This window comes from Mus musculus, chromosome 19, assembly GCF_000001635.26.
Source record: "Mus musculus strain C57BL/6J chromosome 19, GRCm38.p6 C57BL/6J".
NCBI lineage: Eukaryota > Metazoa > Chordata > Mammalia > Rodentia > Muridae > Mus > Mus musculus.
Genome location: NC_000085.6, coordinates 32692803 through 32708190, shown reverse-complemented (window position 1 = coordinate 32708190; position 15388 = coordinate 32692803). Strand labels below are relative to the sequence as shown.

The 15388-nt window shown below is 39.3% G+C and overlaps 1 protein-coding gene across 2 annotated transcripts in view; it reads left to right on the top strand.

Moving 5' to 3' along the window:
• Atad1 (ATPase family, AAA domain containing 1) overlaps positions 1 to 15388 on the top strand; it is a 67230-nt gene that overhangs the window by 31597 nt on the left and 20245 nt on the right. For both annotated transcript variants that reach the window (XM_006527313.3, NM_026487.3), the window contains exons 2-6: positions 1182 to 1356; positions 5553 to 5651; positions 6551 to 6671; positions 9551 to 9751; positions 12293 to 12399. In XM_006527313.3, coding sequence (XP_006527376.1) covers positions 1195 to 1356; positions 5553 to 5651; positions 6551 to 6671; positions 9551 to 9751; positions 12293 to 12399 — 690 coding nt within the window. In that variant the 5' untranslated portion in view covers positions 1182 to 1194. The remainder of the gene's footprint in view (positions 1 to 1181; positions 1357 to 5552; positions 5652 to 6550; positions 6672 to 9550; positions 9752 to 12292; positions 12400 to 15388) is intronic.

Genomic DNA, 15388 nt, shown 5'->3' with positions numbered 1-15388 from the left:
AGCCAGGGGAAGCAAGCCAGTAAGTAACATCCCTCCATGGCCTCTGTGTCAGCTCCTGCTTCCTGACCTGCTTGAGTTCCAGTCCTGACTTCCTTGGTGATAAACAGCAGTATGGAAGTGTAAGCAAAATAAACCCTTTCCTCCCCAACTTGCTTCTTGGTCATGATGCTTTGTGCATGAATAGAAACCCTGACTAAAACAGATGGAATATCAAGACAGTTTTTTGTTTTTTGTTTTTTTTTCTTTTTTGGTTTTCCGAGACAGGGTTTCTCTGTGTAGTCCTGGCTGTCCTAGAACTCACTCTGTAGACCAGGCTGGCCTTGAACTCAAAAATCCGCCTGTCTCTGCCTCCTGAGTGCTGGGGTTAATGGCGTGCGCCACCACGTCTGGCTTTTCTTTCTCCTTTTTTTCTTTTGGTTTAGTTCTCTTGTTTCATATTTACTTTGTTGTTGGAATCAAAGGGTGGTTCAAAAAGTTTAATGTCACTTACCAGTTAAGAAAGTGCATACTTAAATTTTAACAGACTTTGAAAAAACTGAAACATTCGTATGGGAGATAAATGAGTTGGTTTGTAGTTTGATTTTTCACTCTTAAATGAATTGGTATTTATTATACATAATAGAAGACATTTTAACTCTAGTATTAGTAAAGGATTTTCTTGTTAGCCTCTTTTTCTGCAGTTGGATTAACATTAAAATCATTGTTTTCCAGGTTCTTTAAAACATACTTAAAATAATATCTGTACTTTACTTTTTAGTAAGTTTATTTTATAACTAAGTGTATCTAACCTACTTCAGTTTGTTTTCTTTTAAAGATTTATTATACATAAGTACACTATAGCTGATTTCAGACACACCAGAAGAGAGCATCAGATCCTATTACAGATGGTTGTGAGCCACCATGTGGTTGCTGGGATTTGAACTCAGGACCTTCAGAAGAGCAGTCAGTGCTCTTACTCGCTGAGCCATCTTGCCAGCCCCCCCCCCCTTCAGATTCTGAGGAAGGCTTTTAATGTGTTTGTTTACTTAATGTATGGTTTTCCTTCAAATGGGGCCCTTCTTAAACAATGGGCAATGTTTTATTTTGACCAAAAGTTAGTTTCTTTTACTTAGGTCAGCTTGCTTTCTCTCCCAACTTTAATATATGGTTATTTCCTAGTGACTTTTCTGTGTCTTTTTAAGGTTAACAATCAAGATGGTACATGCTGAAGCCTTTTCTCGTCCATTGAGTCGGAATGAAGTTGTCGGTTTAATTTTCCGTTTAACAATATTTGGTGCAGTAACGTACTTCACTATTAAATGGATGGTAGATGCCATTGACCCCACCAGGAAGCAGAAGGTAGAAGCTCAGAAACAGGTATGAGGACAGCAGGGGTGAGGAGGGTGGTAGGGGTGAAGGCCATGCTTCCTGTGCCAGCAAAGACTGTTTACCCAAGCTGAGATTGTAAATGTAAAACTTGGGTGGCCATTCCTTGCTGCAGCTTTTCAATATCAAGCCTGAAAATCTTTTTTTTTTTAACTTTGTAAATGAATATCACAAGAAAAATGATGAATGACAATACAGAGGTTTTTGTTGTTCTGTTTTTGTCTGCATTGCATTTGTCTGATTCTAACACAAGAGTCAGAGACCTATTTATTCATACTTACTTTCTTTGTAGACCAGGCTGGCCTTGAACTCACAGGTCCATTTGCCTTGCCAACAGCATTGGTTTTTTTTTAAAGATTTATTTATTCATTATACTATAGCTGTATTATTCAGTACACTGCAGCTGTCTTCAGACACTCCAGAAGAGGGCGTCAGATCTCGTTATGGATGGTTGTGAGCCACCATATGGTTGCTGGGATTTGAACTCCGGACCTTCCGAAGAGCAGTCGGGTGCTCTTACCCACTGAGCCATCTTCACCAGCCCAGCATTGGTTTTTAAAACCCTCTTTATGTACCTGAATGCAATAATGTAACTCCTCACCATCCTCATCTCTCCTCCTCCCCACACACCCTCAAATCATGGAAATCAGTTTAGCTCTAGGTCAGCATTGGATAAACTCCCATCATTTTAGCCTTTTTTCCCCTGGTAACATGGTGTCTCTCTCTCTCTGTCTCTGTGTATGTGTGTGTGTGTGTATGTATGTATATGTATGTATGTGTTTGTTTCTAAAGACTTGTTTTTTTTTTTTTTTTTTTTTTTTGAGGCAGAGTTTCTCTGTGTAGCCATGGCTGTCCTGGAACTCATTCTATAGGCCAGGCTGTCCTGGAACTCACATCTGCCTGCCTTTGCCTCCCAAGTGCTGGGGTTAAAGGCGTGCACCACCAGCACCTGAATTTTTTTTTTTTAACATTAACTGGCAACTCAGAGTTATATAGTACGATTGTAAGAGAGAAATATATATACTAATCATAAAAAGATGTAAGAGAGAAATATATATACTAATCATAAAAAGATGTAAAGGTGTTGAAGTAATTCAGACTCCTTACTAATTGTTTAATTTGTTGCTATGGTTGTTTCTTCTATGTCCACTTAAATTGGATCAACGAGTGACGTCAGTGGAAGCACGGAGGATGTCTGTGTTTCTGACCTGGTTAATAGTTGGTCTGTACTTTTGCTCTTAATATCATGTATTGTCTGGGTCTGGCGAAGAGCCTGAGAGCAAGTGTTACCTCATGAGACCCCTTCCTGCTTTCTTCTGGGCCTTCTACTTTCTCTTACTCTACTCAGGCAAAAATACCAGTATTTAAAGGGAGGCCTACTTAATTTAAAGCAACCGTTCTGTACATAGCAGGAAAGAAGGAGACCATGAAAGGACAATGAATGGTGTAAAGGATAAAAACAGCCTCTCCTGTCGTGGTGGTGCACACCTTTAATCCCAGCACTCGGGAGGCAGAGGCAGGCGGATTTCTGAGTTCGAGGCCAGCCTGGTCTACAAAGTGAGTTCCAGGACAGCCAAGGCTATACAGAGAAACCCTGTCTGGAAAAAAACAAAAACAAAAAACTGGCATGGAGCTGTTAGCTATAGGTTGGTTCCCTCTTTCTTTGACCCACCTTCGCCTAGAGTCCCCATTATCACCTTCTGTCCACAGATGCCTGGCTCGGGTGAGGCCCACCTTCTAAAAGAGGTGAGCAGTGATGAGAAAGTGTGATTGTCATTGAGGGTTAACAGATAAGACCGCATGTAAGTTGGTTTTTGCCCAGACATTTTTCCTTTTCTATTAATGCAGCCTAGAGTTAGAGGCTTACTTCATGATGTCACGATTGGATAACTTGTCCACCCTGAGGGATGTTATTTTGGAGGTATTTATAAGGGAGATTTTTGTGTTGTATTTATTTATTAATCATGCCCTGTTCTCCAAAATGAGAAACTAGTTCTTCAGGACTGGGCCTTTTACATTAGAGAAACCAGGGTTTAAATTCTAGTAATTGGACATTTTAGTTATATAACCTTGGCAGCTAATACCAGAGGTGCCTTCTCAGGCTTAGAGAGGATATCTGCTTCCCCAGAACTAAATGTACAGATGCTTGGGAGCCACCATGTGGGTGCTGGGGTCAAACCTGGGTCATCTGAAAGAGCAGTCACTGCCCTTAATGACTGAGCCATCTCTTTAACTAGTCCTTTTATCTTTTCTGTTACTGTTTCAACATAACCTGAAGCTATAAATGAAACTGTTATTGCAGGAGAGAGACATGGTAAATGATTGTGTGTTTTCTGTTTCTATAAAGTTAAAAATGTATTATTTGTGTGAAGGGACACACACACACACACACACACACACACACACACACACACGCCCTTGCCCTAGAGATGTGGTAGAGATCAGGGAAGAGCCTGTGGTAGTTCTCTCCCTCTATCATGTGGGTCGTGGTGGTCAAGCTCAGATCTCCAGGCTTCAGGCTTCATAGAATGCTCACTTACCTCCTGAGCCATCTCACTGGCGCTCTCTCATATATATATATTATACACAGGCACACACAGACGCACACATCCATTTCACTAGCTCTCATGTGTGTGTGTATTTTTTATATATTTTATATATATATTATATTTTATATTTTACATTATATATTTAAAATATATTATATATTTATATATGTGTGTATATTATATATATAAACCAAATATATTTGTTTGTTTGTTTGTTTGTTTGTTTTTTCGAGACAGGGTTTCTCTGTATAGCCCTGGCTGTCCTGGAACTCACTTTGTAGACCAGGCTGGCCTCGAACTCAGAAATCCGCCTGCCTCTGCCTCCTGAGTGCGCCACCACACCTGGCTTGGAAGACTTTTTTAAACATGGTTTAACAGAGCACCTCAGTTCTAAAATGTTCCCTTAATTGAAATTTTAGTCTGTAGGTATAGAGTGATATAGAGTTGACGACCAGTGATCAGAAACTCCATGTTACGTGGAGAAGCAAAGACAAATGTGCGTTGTGATCAGAGTATAAACTGCAGAGTGGGTGGCTTCAATTGAGCTCCTGTCCCTTCTATTGGCTAACTTTTCACCTAGAGCAAATTATTATTACTAATATTTTTATATTTAGTGTGTGTGTGTGTGTGTGTGTGTATTGTGTGTGTATGTATGGTGTGTGTGTATATGCCTACTCACCACTTCCATGGTACACATTTGGAGGTCAGAGGACAACTTGGTGGAATCACGCCATGTGAGTTCCGTGTGAGCTCAGGTTGCCAGGCCTGGTGGCAAGAACACTTGCTTGCTGAAGTGTCTTACCAGCCCATGATAAATTACTTAATCATGCTAAACTTTGGCCTGTTCATCATTATATGAAAAAATCATACCTACTTCCTGAAATCTGAGTTCATTCATTTATTGTGTTTTGGCTTGTTTGCAAAATCAGGATATGTTTCAATTTTATCTGAAAACTTTTAGATTCTTTATTAAGGAAACAAACTCCATTGTCCAGTGTTTTTGATTCTTAATTCAGTGGGCTTTTATCTTGACATCTTAACCTATAATAATCCTACTAAGAAAGAAAAGACACTACAAGGTCTTTTGGGAGCCACAAGACAGCATCTTTTCAATCATGTGTCATGTGTCCTATTCTCTCTCTTTCTTTCTCTCTCCTTCACTCCACCCCTCTCGTTTTGAGACTGGTCTCATGTAGCCCAAGATGACCTTGAACTTGCTCAGTAGCAGAGGAGGACCTTAACCCTTCTGCTTTTGCTTCTACCATGGGAGTGCATGCCCACCTCTCACCCAGTTCTGCCTCCATCATGGGATTACATGATTACGTCAAACTCAGCTTCTGTCTCCACTGTGGGATTACATGTCACCTCGAACTCATCTTGAGCCTCCAAGTGCTGAGAGTCTTCTGTACCCTCACGCCCACCCAACCTTCCTTTATCAACAGCTGGTCAACTATTACTGCTTTCAGTAGAGTGGATCCTCAAGGTTTTATTTTTTTGGAAACAACAATTCACAAGGAGCCTAGAGTATCCTTGGAAGAGTCTTACATCTTGCTGTTCATTGCTGTTTAGACTTCTTTGTTTTGAAATGTCAGTGTTTAAACATCAGAACAAAGATTGCTTGTCTTTTTTTCTCTCTAGGCGGAAAAACTGATGAAGCAAATTGGTGTGAAAAATGTGAAGCTTTCAGAATATGAAATGAGTATTGCTGCTCATCTAGTAGACCCTCTTAATATGCATGTGCGTATCTTTAATCTTACCTTCTTTAACTTTTACCTTGTTTTGGGATGGGGCCTGTCTGGCAGTCTGTGACAAAAGATCTGGAGAACCATGACTAATGTCAGTGGGTCTCTAGGAGTCAGGAGGTACTCAGCACAGCTGCAGGCACAGATGTGACTCATTGCACTAAGTATATACAAGACAGCAGCAATAGAAAGATAAATGGAACAGAGCCTAGAGAAAGCCAGGCTCACGTTTCTAAGAGTGCTTCACCTCCCAAATACTGGGATTACAGGTGGTTACTATGCTAATCTGCCTTCATGTGGATTCCAGGGATCTGAACTCCTGTTTTCATGCTTACACGACAAGTGTTTCCTTCTTACCATCTCCCCCAGCTCATTAGTTGTACTTTTCATGAATAAAAATTGCAAGTGCAATTTCATGGGTATATATCTTGTTTCTAAAACTAATGCCTGTTGTGTTTCACAGTGAATATAATTACATTCCTGGTAAATTCTTCCCTAGTAGTCAGTGCTAAATTATTTTGTTCTCAGTTTTCCTTTGTTCTCAGTATTTCTTTCTCCTGAGGGAATGAGTTTATCTTGTTCATTTACAGATGTTTGTGTGTGTGGTGTGCTTCTTGTTCTTCTGTTGCTGGAATTGAATCCAGTAAGAGTCTCATATGCTAGGCAAGCTCTCCTACTGAGCCTTGGTGCTTTGTTCAGTAGTAAGAAATTGTTAAATTACTTTTTTCAGAGCCATAGAGTTTATTAATTTAGTTACTCCCATGAAAAGTTTTTACTTATTATCTACAGCTTTAACCTTTTATTTACATGTAATTATTAGCTTATAAAATGACTTGCCATTGGGTGTCTATATGTATAAGTTGTGACATTCATGTTGACTTTAACTTTTGCCAGGTTACTTGGAGTGATATAGCAGGTTTAGATGACGTCATTACAGATCTGAAAGACACAGTCATCTTACCTATCAAAAAGAAGCATTTGTTTGAGAATTCCAGACTACTGCAGCCTCCAAAAGGTATGTTTAGTGTATGTATTTGCCTACGCATTAAGAGGGTAAAAAAAAACATTAAGTTTCTTTTGCCTATAGGAACTCTTTTCCTTGAAATCAGATTCTTAGAATGCCAAGGTTCATTGAATTGTTTCATGAAGAACATTTTTTTTTCCTGAGACATAAAGAAGTTTTAAATATTTACTCATTCTTCCACTTAAGAAATTTTGGTGAATTCCACTGTACAATAATTCTTTTATTTGAAATGCTTGTCGACTAAGAAGTAAGTTGAAATTTGGAAAATTAGGTCTAAAGACACTTTTCTTTAGAAAAAAAAATCACAATTTTCTTTTGGTTTTATTTTCAAACAAAGCCAGAATTTTGTTGGTTCACAACTCTAGTGATTTTATTTTTCCTCTTAGCAGTTTAATTTTTGATGTTAATGACTTTTTTTTTTCCCTTTTTGTTTTTCGAGACAGGGTTTCTCTGTGTAGCTCTGGCTATCCTGGACTCACTCTGTAGACCAGGCTGGCCTCAAACTCAGAAATCTGCCTGCCTCTGTCTCCCAAGTCAAGTGCTGGGATTAAAGGCAGGTGCCACCATGCCCAGCTGGAAAATCTTTTTTTTAAAAAAAGATTTATTTATTTATTTATTTATTATATGTAAGTACACTGTAACTGTCTTCAGACACTCCAGAAGAGGGCATCAGATCTCATTATGGATGGTTGTGAGCCACCATGTGGTTGCTGGGATTTGAACTCGGGACCTTCGGAAGAACAGTTGGCGCTCTTAACCACTGAGCCATCTCTCCAGCCTGGAAAATCTTAATCTGCTAAAAATTAACACAGCTACACCACAGGGGTAAGATATTGAAAGTGATAAATGAATTCTTTGAAGCCAATCAGATTCTTTTAAGTACTATGTGTATGTGTGACGTGATGGTGTATCTGCAAGTATAAAATCCCGAGCCTTTTGTCTGTATCTGCACTGTGTTTTAAAAACTCTGAGACTGATAGGTAAAAGGTTGCTACTAGTTAGATGTGCATTCCACATTAAAATGTGATTCTAAATGTATTTTTAGCTTTAAATGAAATGACATTATATTACTGTTCTTTATTGTTTTTACATGACTATCCTACAAAACAAGTCAATAGACATTTTAAACACCTAAATGACTTAGTTAAAAATTGCAGAGAAGGGGCTGGCGAGATGGCTCGGTGGTTAAGAATGCTGACTGCTCTTCCGAAGGTCCCGAGTTCACCGAGTTCAAATCCCAGCAACCACATGGTGGCTCACAACCATCCGTAACGAGATCTGATGTCCTCTTCTGAAGTGTCCTAAGACAGCTACAGTGTACTTACATATAATAAATAAATAAATCTTTTAAAAAATTGCAGAGAAGAGGCAGGCATGGTTACAGGTGCCTACGGTCTCAGCACTGTAGAGGCTGAGGCAGGAGGAGAGAGAATGTGAGTCCAGCTTAAGCTACAGAGCATGGGCCACCCTTTAATAAAAGAAAAGGTTGCTTGAAAATATTAACAATTCAGTTGGAGAGTGGTGTCACACGCCTTTAATCCCAGCACTCAGGAGGCAGAGGCAGGAGGATTTCTGAGTTCGAGGCCAGCCTGGTCTACAGAGTGAGTTCCAGGACAGCCAGGACTACACAGAGAAACCCTGTCTTGAAAAACCAAAAAGAAAAAAGCAGAAGAAAAAAAAGAAAATATTAACAGTTACTGGTAACAACAAAGCTTACAGATTTACATTTTAAAGTCAGGTTTTTAGAAAGCTTAGTTTAAAATTATTAAACTTGGATTGATGGATATTACTTTAGTCTTAAAAAATTAATACCAGTGTGAAAATATGTGGATGCTTTAAGAAAAAGTTTGATAACAAAATTATGTTAACATTGTGGAAATAGCTTTAAATTTTTCATTTAAAAATACTTAAGGTATTTTTTAAGGGAAAATGTATCACAGATGTTTTTCTCTTGCTTTGATTTTATTTTTTATTTTTTGCAAACAAGATGTATTGTCATGGAACTAGCTCTGTAGACCAGCCTGGCCTTGAACTCTGAAGTCTGCCTGCGTCTGCCTCCTGATCACTGGGGTTAAATGAGCCACCACCACCCACTTTGTTTTGAAGTTAAATTTTTTTACGTTTTGAGACAATATTGGATAGTTCCAAAAAGCTTTCAGTTTATTTCATCATGTACCATCTATTATGTTGTCACTTCTAAAGTATTGTTGTATGAGAAAAACTGGGCTTTAACTTAAGTGTGTAAGACTAGATTAAAATTCCAAACCTGGCTATGGAGAATTTGTGACCATGACCATGATTTTAGGGATGACTCAGACATTCTACTCCATTTAACTGAGAAACTGTAATGATTGCCAAAGACCTTAAACTGTTAACATCTCTTGATATGGTAGAATATTAGCCTTTTTATTTTGAATTCAGAGGTAGATTGCTGTTGATCAAGAGTAAAGGGGATAACATCATTTTATCCTTTGGAAAGTGAAATGGTACTGACTGAAAGCTCCTTTCCTTTTTAGAGAAGATGTGTATCTGGGAAAAGACATGTCCTTTTTGCTGAGACAGAAACCTGAGCAATAGCAAATGTGTTTGCCACAGTCTGTTTAGAAATTGCCTTTTACCTAGAGGTTATCATCTGTCAGGTGCTGCAGAGTTCAGCTCGCCAAGGTGGAAGGCATTTCTACTGTTACATTAATAGAGGAATTGAATATTGAGAAAGTTTTATTAGTTCTATGTTGATTAGCATGTAAACTAAAGAAATCCTTATTTTCTTTAAGATAATAATAAAATAACTTTGATTTCCAGGTGTTGCATGTAAACTAAAGAAATCCTTATTTTCTTTAAGATAATAATAAAATAACTTTGATTTCCAGGTGTTCTTCTGTATGGACCTCCAGGCTGTGGGAAAACATTAATTGCCAAAGCAACAGCCAAAGAAGCAGGCTGTCGGTTCATTAACCTCCAGCCTTCGACACTGACTGATAAGTGGTATGGAGAATCTCAAAAACTGGCTGCTGCTGTTTTCTCCCTTGCCATAAAGCTACAGCCTTCTATCATATTTATTGATGAAATAGGTATGCTATTTCCTATGTGAGCATTTTAAAAAGCCATTTAAAGGTGCTATGTAGAGAAACAGATTTAATTTTAGTATTTATCTAGGTCTATGGAAAACCAAAAGATCTGTTCTTTTTTTTTTTTTAAGATTTATTTATTCATGTATTTTATGTATATGAGTACGCTGTCTTCATTTGTATTGGAAGAGGGCATCAGATCCCATTACAGATTGTTGTGAGCCACCATGTGGTTGCTGGGAATTGAAACCTCTGGAAAACCTCTGGAAGGAAGATCAGCCAGTGCTCTTAACTGCTGAGCCATCTCTCCAACCCCAAGATTTGTTCTTTTTAAAGAATTTGTGTGAGTGACTGTGCCATGTGGAAGTCAGAGGACAGCTTGGTAGAGTTGGTTCTTCCCATTTACACAGGACCAGAGGATCAAACTCATGCTACCAGGTTTGTGCAGTTATAGCCTTTACCTCCGAGCCATGCTAGCTTCAAAAGGTATAGTCTAATATGCCATGTGTAATTTCCATGATATAAAAGGGGCCATAGTTTGTTTACTCCCTTATTTGAGTGATGGATATCTCTTCTCAATTTTTTTTTTGTTTGTTAATTTTGTTTGTTTGTTTGTTTTTTGTTTATTTTTTTCGAGACAGGGTTTCTCTGTATAGCCCTGGCTGTCCTGCAACTCACTTTGTAGACCAGGCTGTCCTCGAACTCAAAAATCCGCCTGCCTCTGCCTCCCGAGTACTGGAATTAAAGGCGTGCGCCACCACTGCCCAGCTTCTCAATTTCAAATAATATATATGTTGTAGACTTACATGTGTGAATATTTTCTTATGCACATGATTGTCTATGATAAATACTTAGAAGCTTTATATAAAGCTTTTTTTTAATATTGGGATTACTTGTTCTTGAAAGTATTGCACTAAACTGAGGAGGGCAGGGTGAATGCCCGCAATCCCAGAACTGGGGAGGCTGATCGAAGGATCGAGAGATTGTCTTCCTTGTTTTGTTTTGCATATAATATGAGTTAGAAATTTTATTTTATTTTTCCCATTTGGATCGTCAACTTAGAAGAAGAAGAAGAAGAAAAAAAAACTCCTACCTTTGTTTGTTTGTTTGATTGATTGTTTCAGGGGCAGGGTTTGTCTGTGTAGTACTGGCTATTTTAAAACTCACTCTGTAGATCACCAGGCACCCATTTTACCTTTTTTTTTTTTATTATTGGTTTTTCGAGACATGGCTTCTCTGTGTAGCCCTGGCTGTCCTGGAACTCACTTTGTAGACCAGGCTGGCCTCGAACTCAGAAATCCGCCTGCCTCTGCCTCCTGAGTGCTGGGATTAAAGGCGTGCGCCACCACGCCCGGCCCATTTTACCTTTTATGCCCTGAGTTTTAGTGGACTCCAAATTTTTGTGGCTTATCAATATTTTTGTTCTTGTTAAAATATATTATTATGGAGCTGTAGAGATGACCTGCTGGTTAAGAACACTTGCTAGTCCTCCAGAGGACCTAAGTTTGACTCTCAGTGTCAGGTGCCTCACGACTGCAGGAATAGAAACCCTGAGTAAGACAGTGTGGTTTTGATGTGTGTGTATTCTCGTCAGTTTACTCTTACAACTAATTTTGAATTTTTGGTGTATGTCTTGAACACAAAAGGTGTAGCTGGATTTTTTAAAAAGCATAACTCCCTTTAACTGGAAAGTACCTAATTTTCATTTACTGTGAAAGTTAATATAGTCACATTCATTCTGTTACATAATTTTGTCCTTTTTGCTGGCCAGTCTGGTAGATAACCTCTTGCCCTGTAGAATTTTTCTTTCCCTTCTACACATTTGAAGCTATTTATTCTTTTTCTTCTATTGAAACAATTTACATACCTGCTTATTTTAAAAAGCCTAAGTTCCCCAGGCATGGTGGCTCACCACAGTAATCCCAGTACTTAAGAAGCCGAGACTCAGTTTGTGTGAATTCAAGGCTGTCCTGGGCTACAGAAGGAGAGAGACTCTATCTTAAAATGAAACCAAAATCTTGGGTATGTACACACACATACACCCACACTCTGCTTAATTACCATCTACAGGACTTCTCGGTCAAGTATTCAGACCTTCCCCCCTTTTAAAGTTAAGTTAGCTTAGTTTTGGGTTCAAGTGCACATTTGTTTAGAATTGAAGTCCAGTTAGGTACATGTTTTGCAAATACGTTTTCTAGTATAGTTTTTCTTTTCATTTTCTTAACAGTACCTTCTTATTTATTTATTTACTTACTTATTTATGAGACAAGTTTTCTCTATGTAGCCCTGTCCCTGGTTCGTTCTCTCTCTCTCTCTCTCTGTAGACCAGGCTGACCTTGAACTTGAACTCATGCACATTGTATTCTAACTTGCTCAATAACTGACCAGGATTGTCCTCATCAGGATAATACCTGAAACTGCATAAATAATCCCCAACTCTCTTTGTTGTTTTACGAACTTCACAGCCTTTTTAATAGTCTTAAATTATACAATGAATAAATTATCCATCATTCGTTACTAAGGTTAAGGACCCTTTTCTTTTAGACTCTTTCCTACGAAATCGTTCCAGTTCTGACCACGAAGCTACAGCGATGATGAAAGCTCAGTTTATGAGTCTCTGGGATGGACTGGACACTGATCACAGCTGCCAGGTATTGTAACAAACGCTTCCATAAACATGTAAGGTTTTGTTATCAGTAGGAGCTTTATAGGGCTTCTTACTATACTTTTGAACAAAAAATCTTATTTATTTTTATATTTAGTGCTAAGTGATAAGGAACCAAAAGGACATAGTTTTTATAAACTTCACTCATTTTAATTACTACCATCAGGTTTATATAAGTAGAAGAGCTCACACTCCGTGTATAGTTGCTGCTGTGTGACTCTGAACCTCAGAGTACATATATTGAATAATGATATGTATCTGCCTCTAATCACTGCTTCATCAATGGTCATAATAAAAAATAATGTTCTGCCGGGCGGTGGTGGCGCACGCCTTTAATCCCAGCACTTGACTTGGGAGGCAGAGGCAGGCGGATTTCTTTTAAATATTTATTTATTTATTATAAGTACACTGTAGCTGTCTTCAGACACTCCAGAAGAGAGCATCAGATTTCATTACGGATGGTTGTGAGCCACCATGTGGTTGCTGGGATTTGAACTCAGGACCTTTGGAAGAGCAGTTGACACGCTTAACCGTTGAGCCATCTTACCAGCCCCCGCAGGCGGATTTCTTAGTTTGAGGCCAGCCCGGACTACAGAGTGAGTTCCAGGACAGCCAGGGCTACACAGAGAAACCCTGTCTCGAAAAACCAAAAAAAAAAAAAAAGTTCTGTATATAGAGTAAACTTTTGAAAGAGGAGAATACAAAATGAAAATGAAAAATGAGGCTTCACAAATAGCCTTTTTAAAAAAATGTTTATTTTAACTTACTTGTTTTTATTTTATGTGTATTGGAGTTTTCAGTACATATGTCTGTATGAAGGTGTGAGATCCCTTGCAACAGGAGTTGTGAGCTACCATGTGAGTGCTAGGAACTGGACCTGAGCTCTGGAAGAACAGCCAGTGTTCTAACCACCGAGCCATCTCTCCAGCCCCTTCACAAATGGTCTTAGCCCTGCAACTTAAGCCAGACTGAACTTGTGTCATTTCTGGACAAGGTGTGTGTGAAACAAAATACTGTACTCTGACCCCCTGGAGCTGCCCCTGCGTTCAGTTGCACATGCTGCTATGGGACCACTAATCAAGACAGAACCTGCAGTGCACAGTGGCCACACATGTTATCCTAGTTATACAGGAAGTGGAGACTGAAAGTGTAAAGGTTTAAGGTCAACCTGAGCAACGTTATGAGGTCCCATTTCATAAAAATACTGGAAATTTTGTAACCATAGCCAATCAGATAATTTATTTTGTGCTCACATTTTTTCCCCCATAATACTGATTTCTGACAGATTCACTACATGATACTTAATATCTTCAATTTGGTGTTCCTAGTTAACCTTTTTCTTTTTCCTCAAATAAACTATTCTTGAAAAACAAATTATAACATTAGGGGAGAAGAGATGCTTTAACAGGTAAGAGTACTGGCTGTTCTTGCAGAGGACCCAGGTTCAGTTTCCAGCATCCACACTGACTCATGCACCTAAGCTCCAGGAACGGGCTGCTCTACCAGCCCCCACCCAGCTTCTCTTGAATCCAGGGATAAAAAACACAGACACACACAGTTGTTTAATTTCAACTTGCCTTTTTGGCACAATTGCTGGGCGCTACTTATCTCCTGCCTGGAGAAGCTCTGCATCTTTCCACCTGCCCTCAACTTTAGTTGTTCAGTTACATCTAGTCCCAGCTAAACATTCCCTACCTCCCACCTGTAGGAGCAGCCACGAGCCACCAACCGCTCTGTTCAAGATCTCGAATGGCTGGCTACCTTTTCTCCCTCAAAAGCATGGAGAACTCTTTCCTTGCATCTGTCTCTTCCTGCAGGGACCTGGAAATTCACCTATTCCTTCTGCCCAGCAATTGGCCCATGGCTTTTTTTTTTTTCTTTTTTCTTTTCCTCTTGAGACAGGGTTTCTCTGTGTAGCCCTGACTGTCCTGGAACTCACTCTGTAGACCAGGCTGGCCTGGAACTCAGAAATCCACCTGCCTCTGCCTTCCAAGTGCTGGGAGTGTGACAGGTGTGTGACACAACTGCCTGGCAGCCATGGCTTCTTTACTGCTAGATCAAGAACCAATTGGGGAACAGGACCTTAGCATCAGAACCACCCCTACACACACACACACCACATGGTGTCTTATAACCACAAGAAAGTCCAGTTCTAGTGGGTTCAATAGGGATGCAAAGCAGTACGTATGAGTGCATTCACACAAAACATTCATGCACACAAAAGAAATACAGTTACTCTAACAAACAATGTATTTTTAACAGACAAATTTAGTAAATGATCATTGCTGATTTCATTTTCACAAGAGATAGGCTGAGTGTTGGGGCATTTACCTGTAATTCCAGCTCTGGAAAGGTAGGAGCAGGAGGATTTCAAAAGTTACAGCTAGCCTGGGTTATGTGGTGAGATCCTGCCTCAAAACAAAACAAAGAGCTGGAGAGATGACTCAGCTGTTAAGAATTCTTCCAGAGGTTCTGAGTTCAATTCCCAGCAACCACATGGTGGCTCACAACCATCTGTAATAGGTTCTGATGCCTCTTCTGGTGTGTCTGAAGACAGCTACAGTGTACTCACACATATAAAATAAATCAATCTTTAAAACAAAACAAAACTGGCTGGTATAGACCCACTAGCCTGTAATTGTAATGTTTAGGAAGCTGACACGGAGATTCCCAATAGCAGAGCAGCCGGTGCTATCTGTGAAGCCTATCTGGGAAAGTCAAGGGTTAGGGATGTAGTAGTCAAGTGTTTACCTAGCATGCCCTGAGTTTAGTCCTCAGCATTGCAATATAAAAATAAAAGAGCAAGAAAAAGATCACCTACTTTGATGGCTTTACATACAATAGAATGCTAATAAATCTCCTTAATGCTAGATATAGATTCAGTGGAAGGGAAAGAACTACTGTAAAGTCAAGATGTCATCTTTGTCATCTAGATTGGCTTTGAACTTTAAATCCTTTCTCTCCTGAGCACAGGA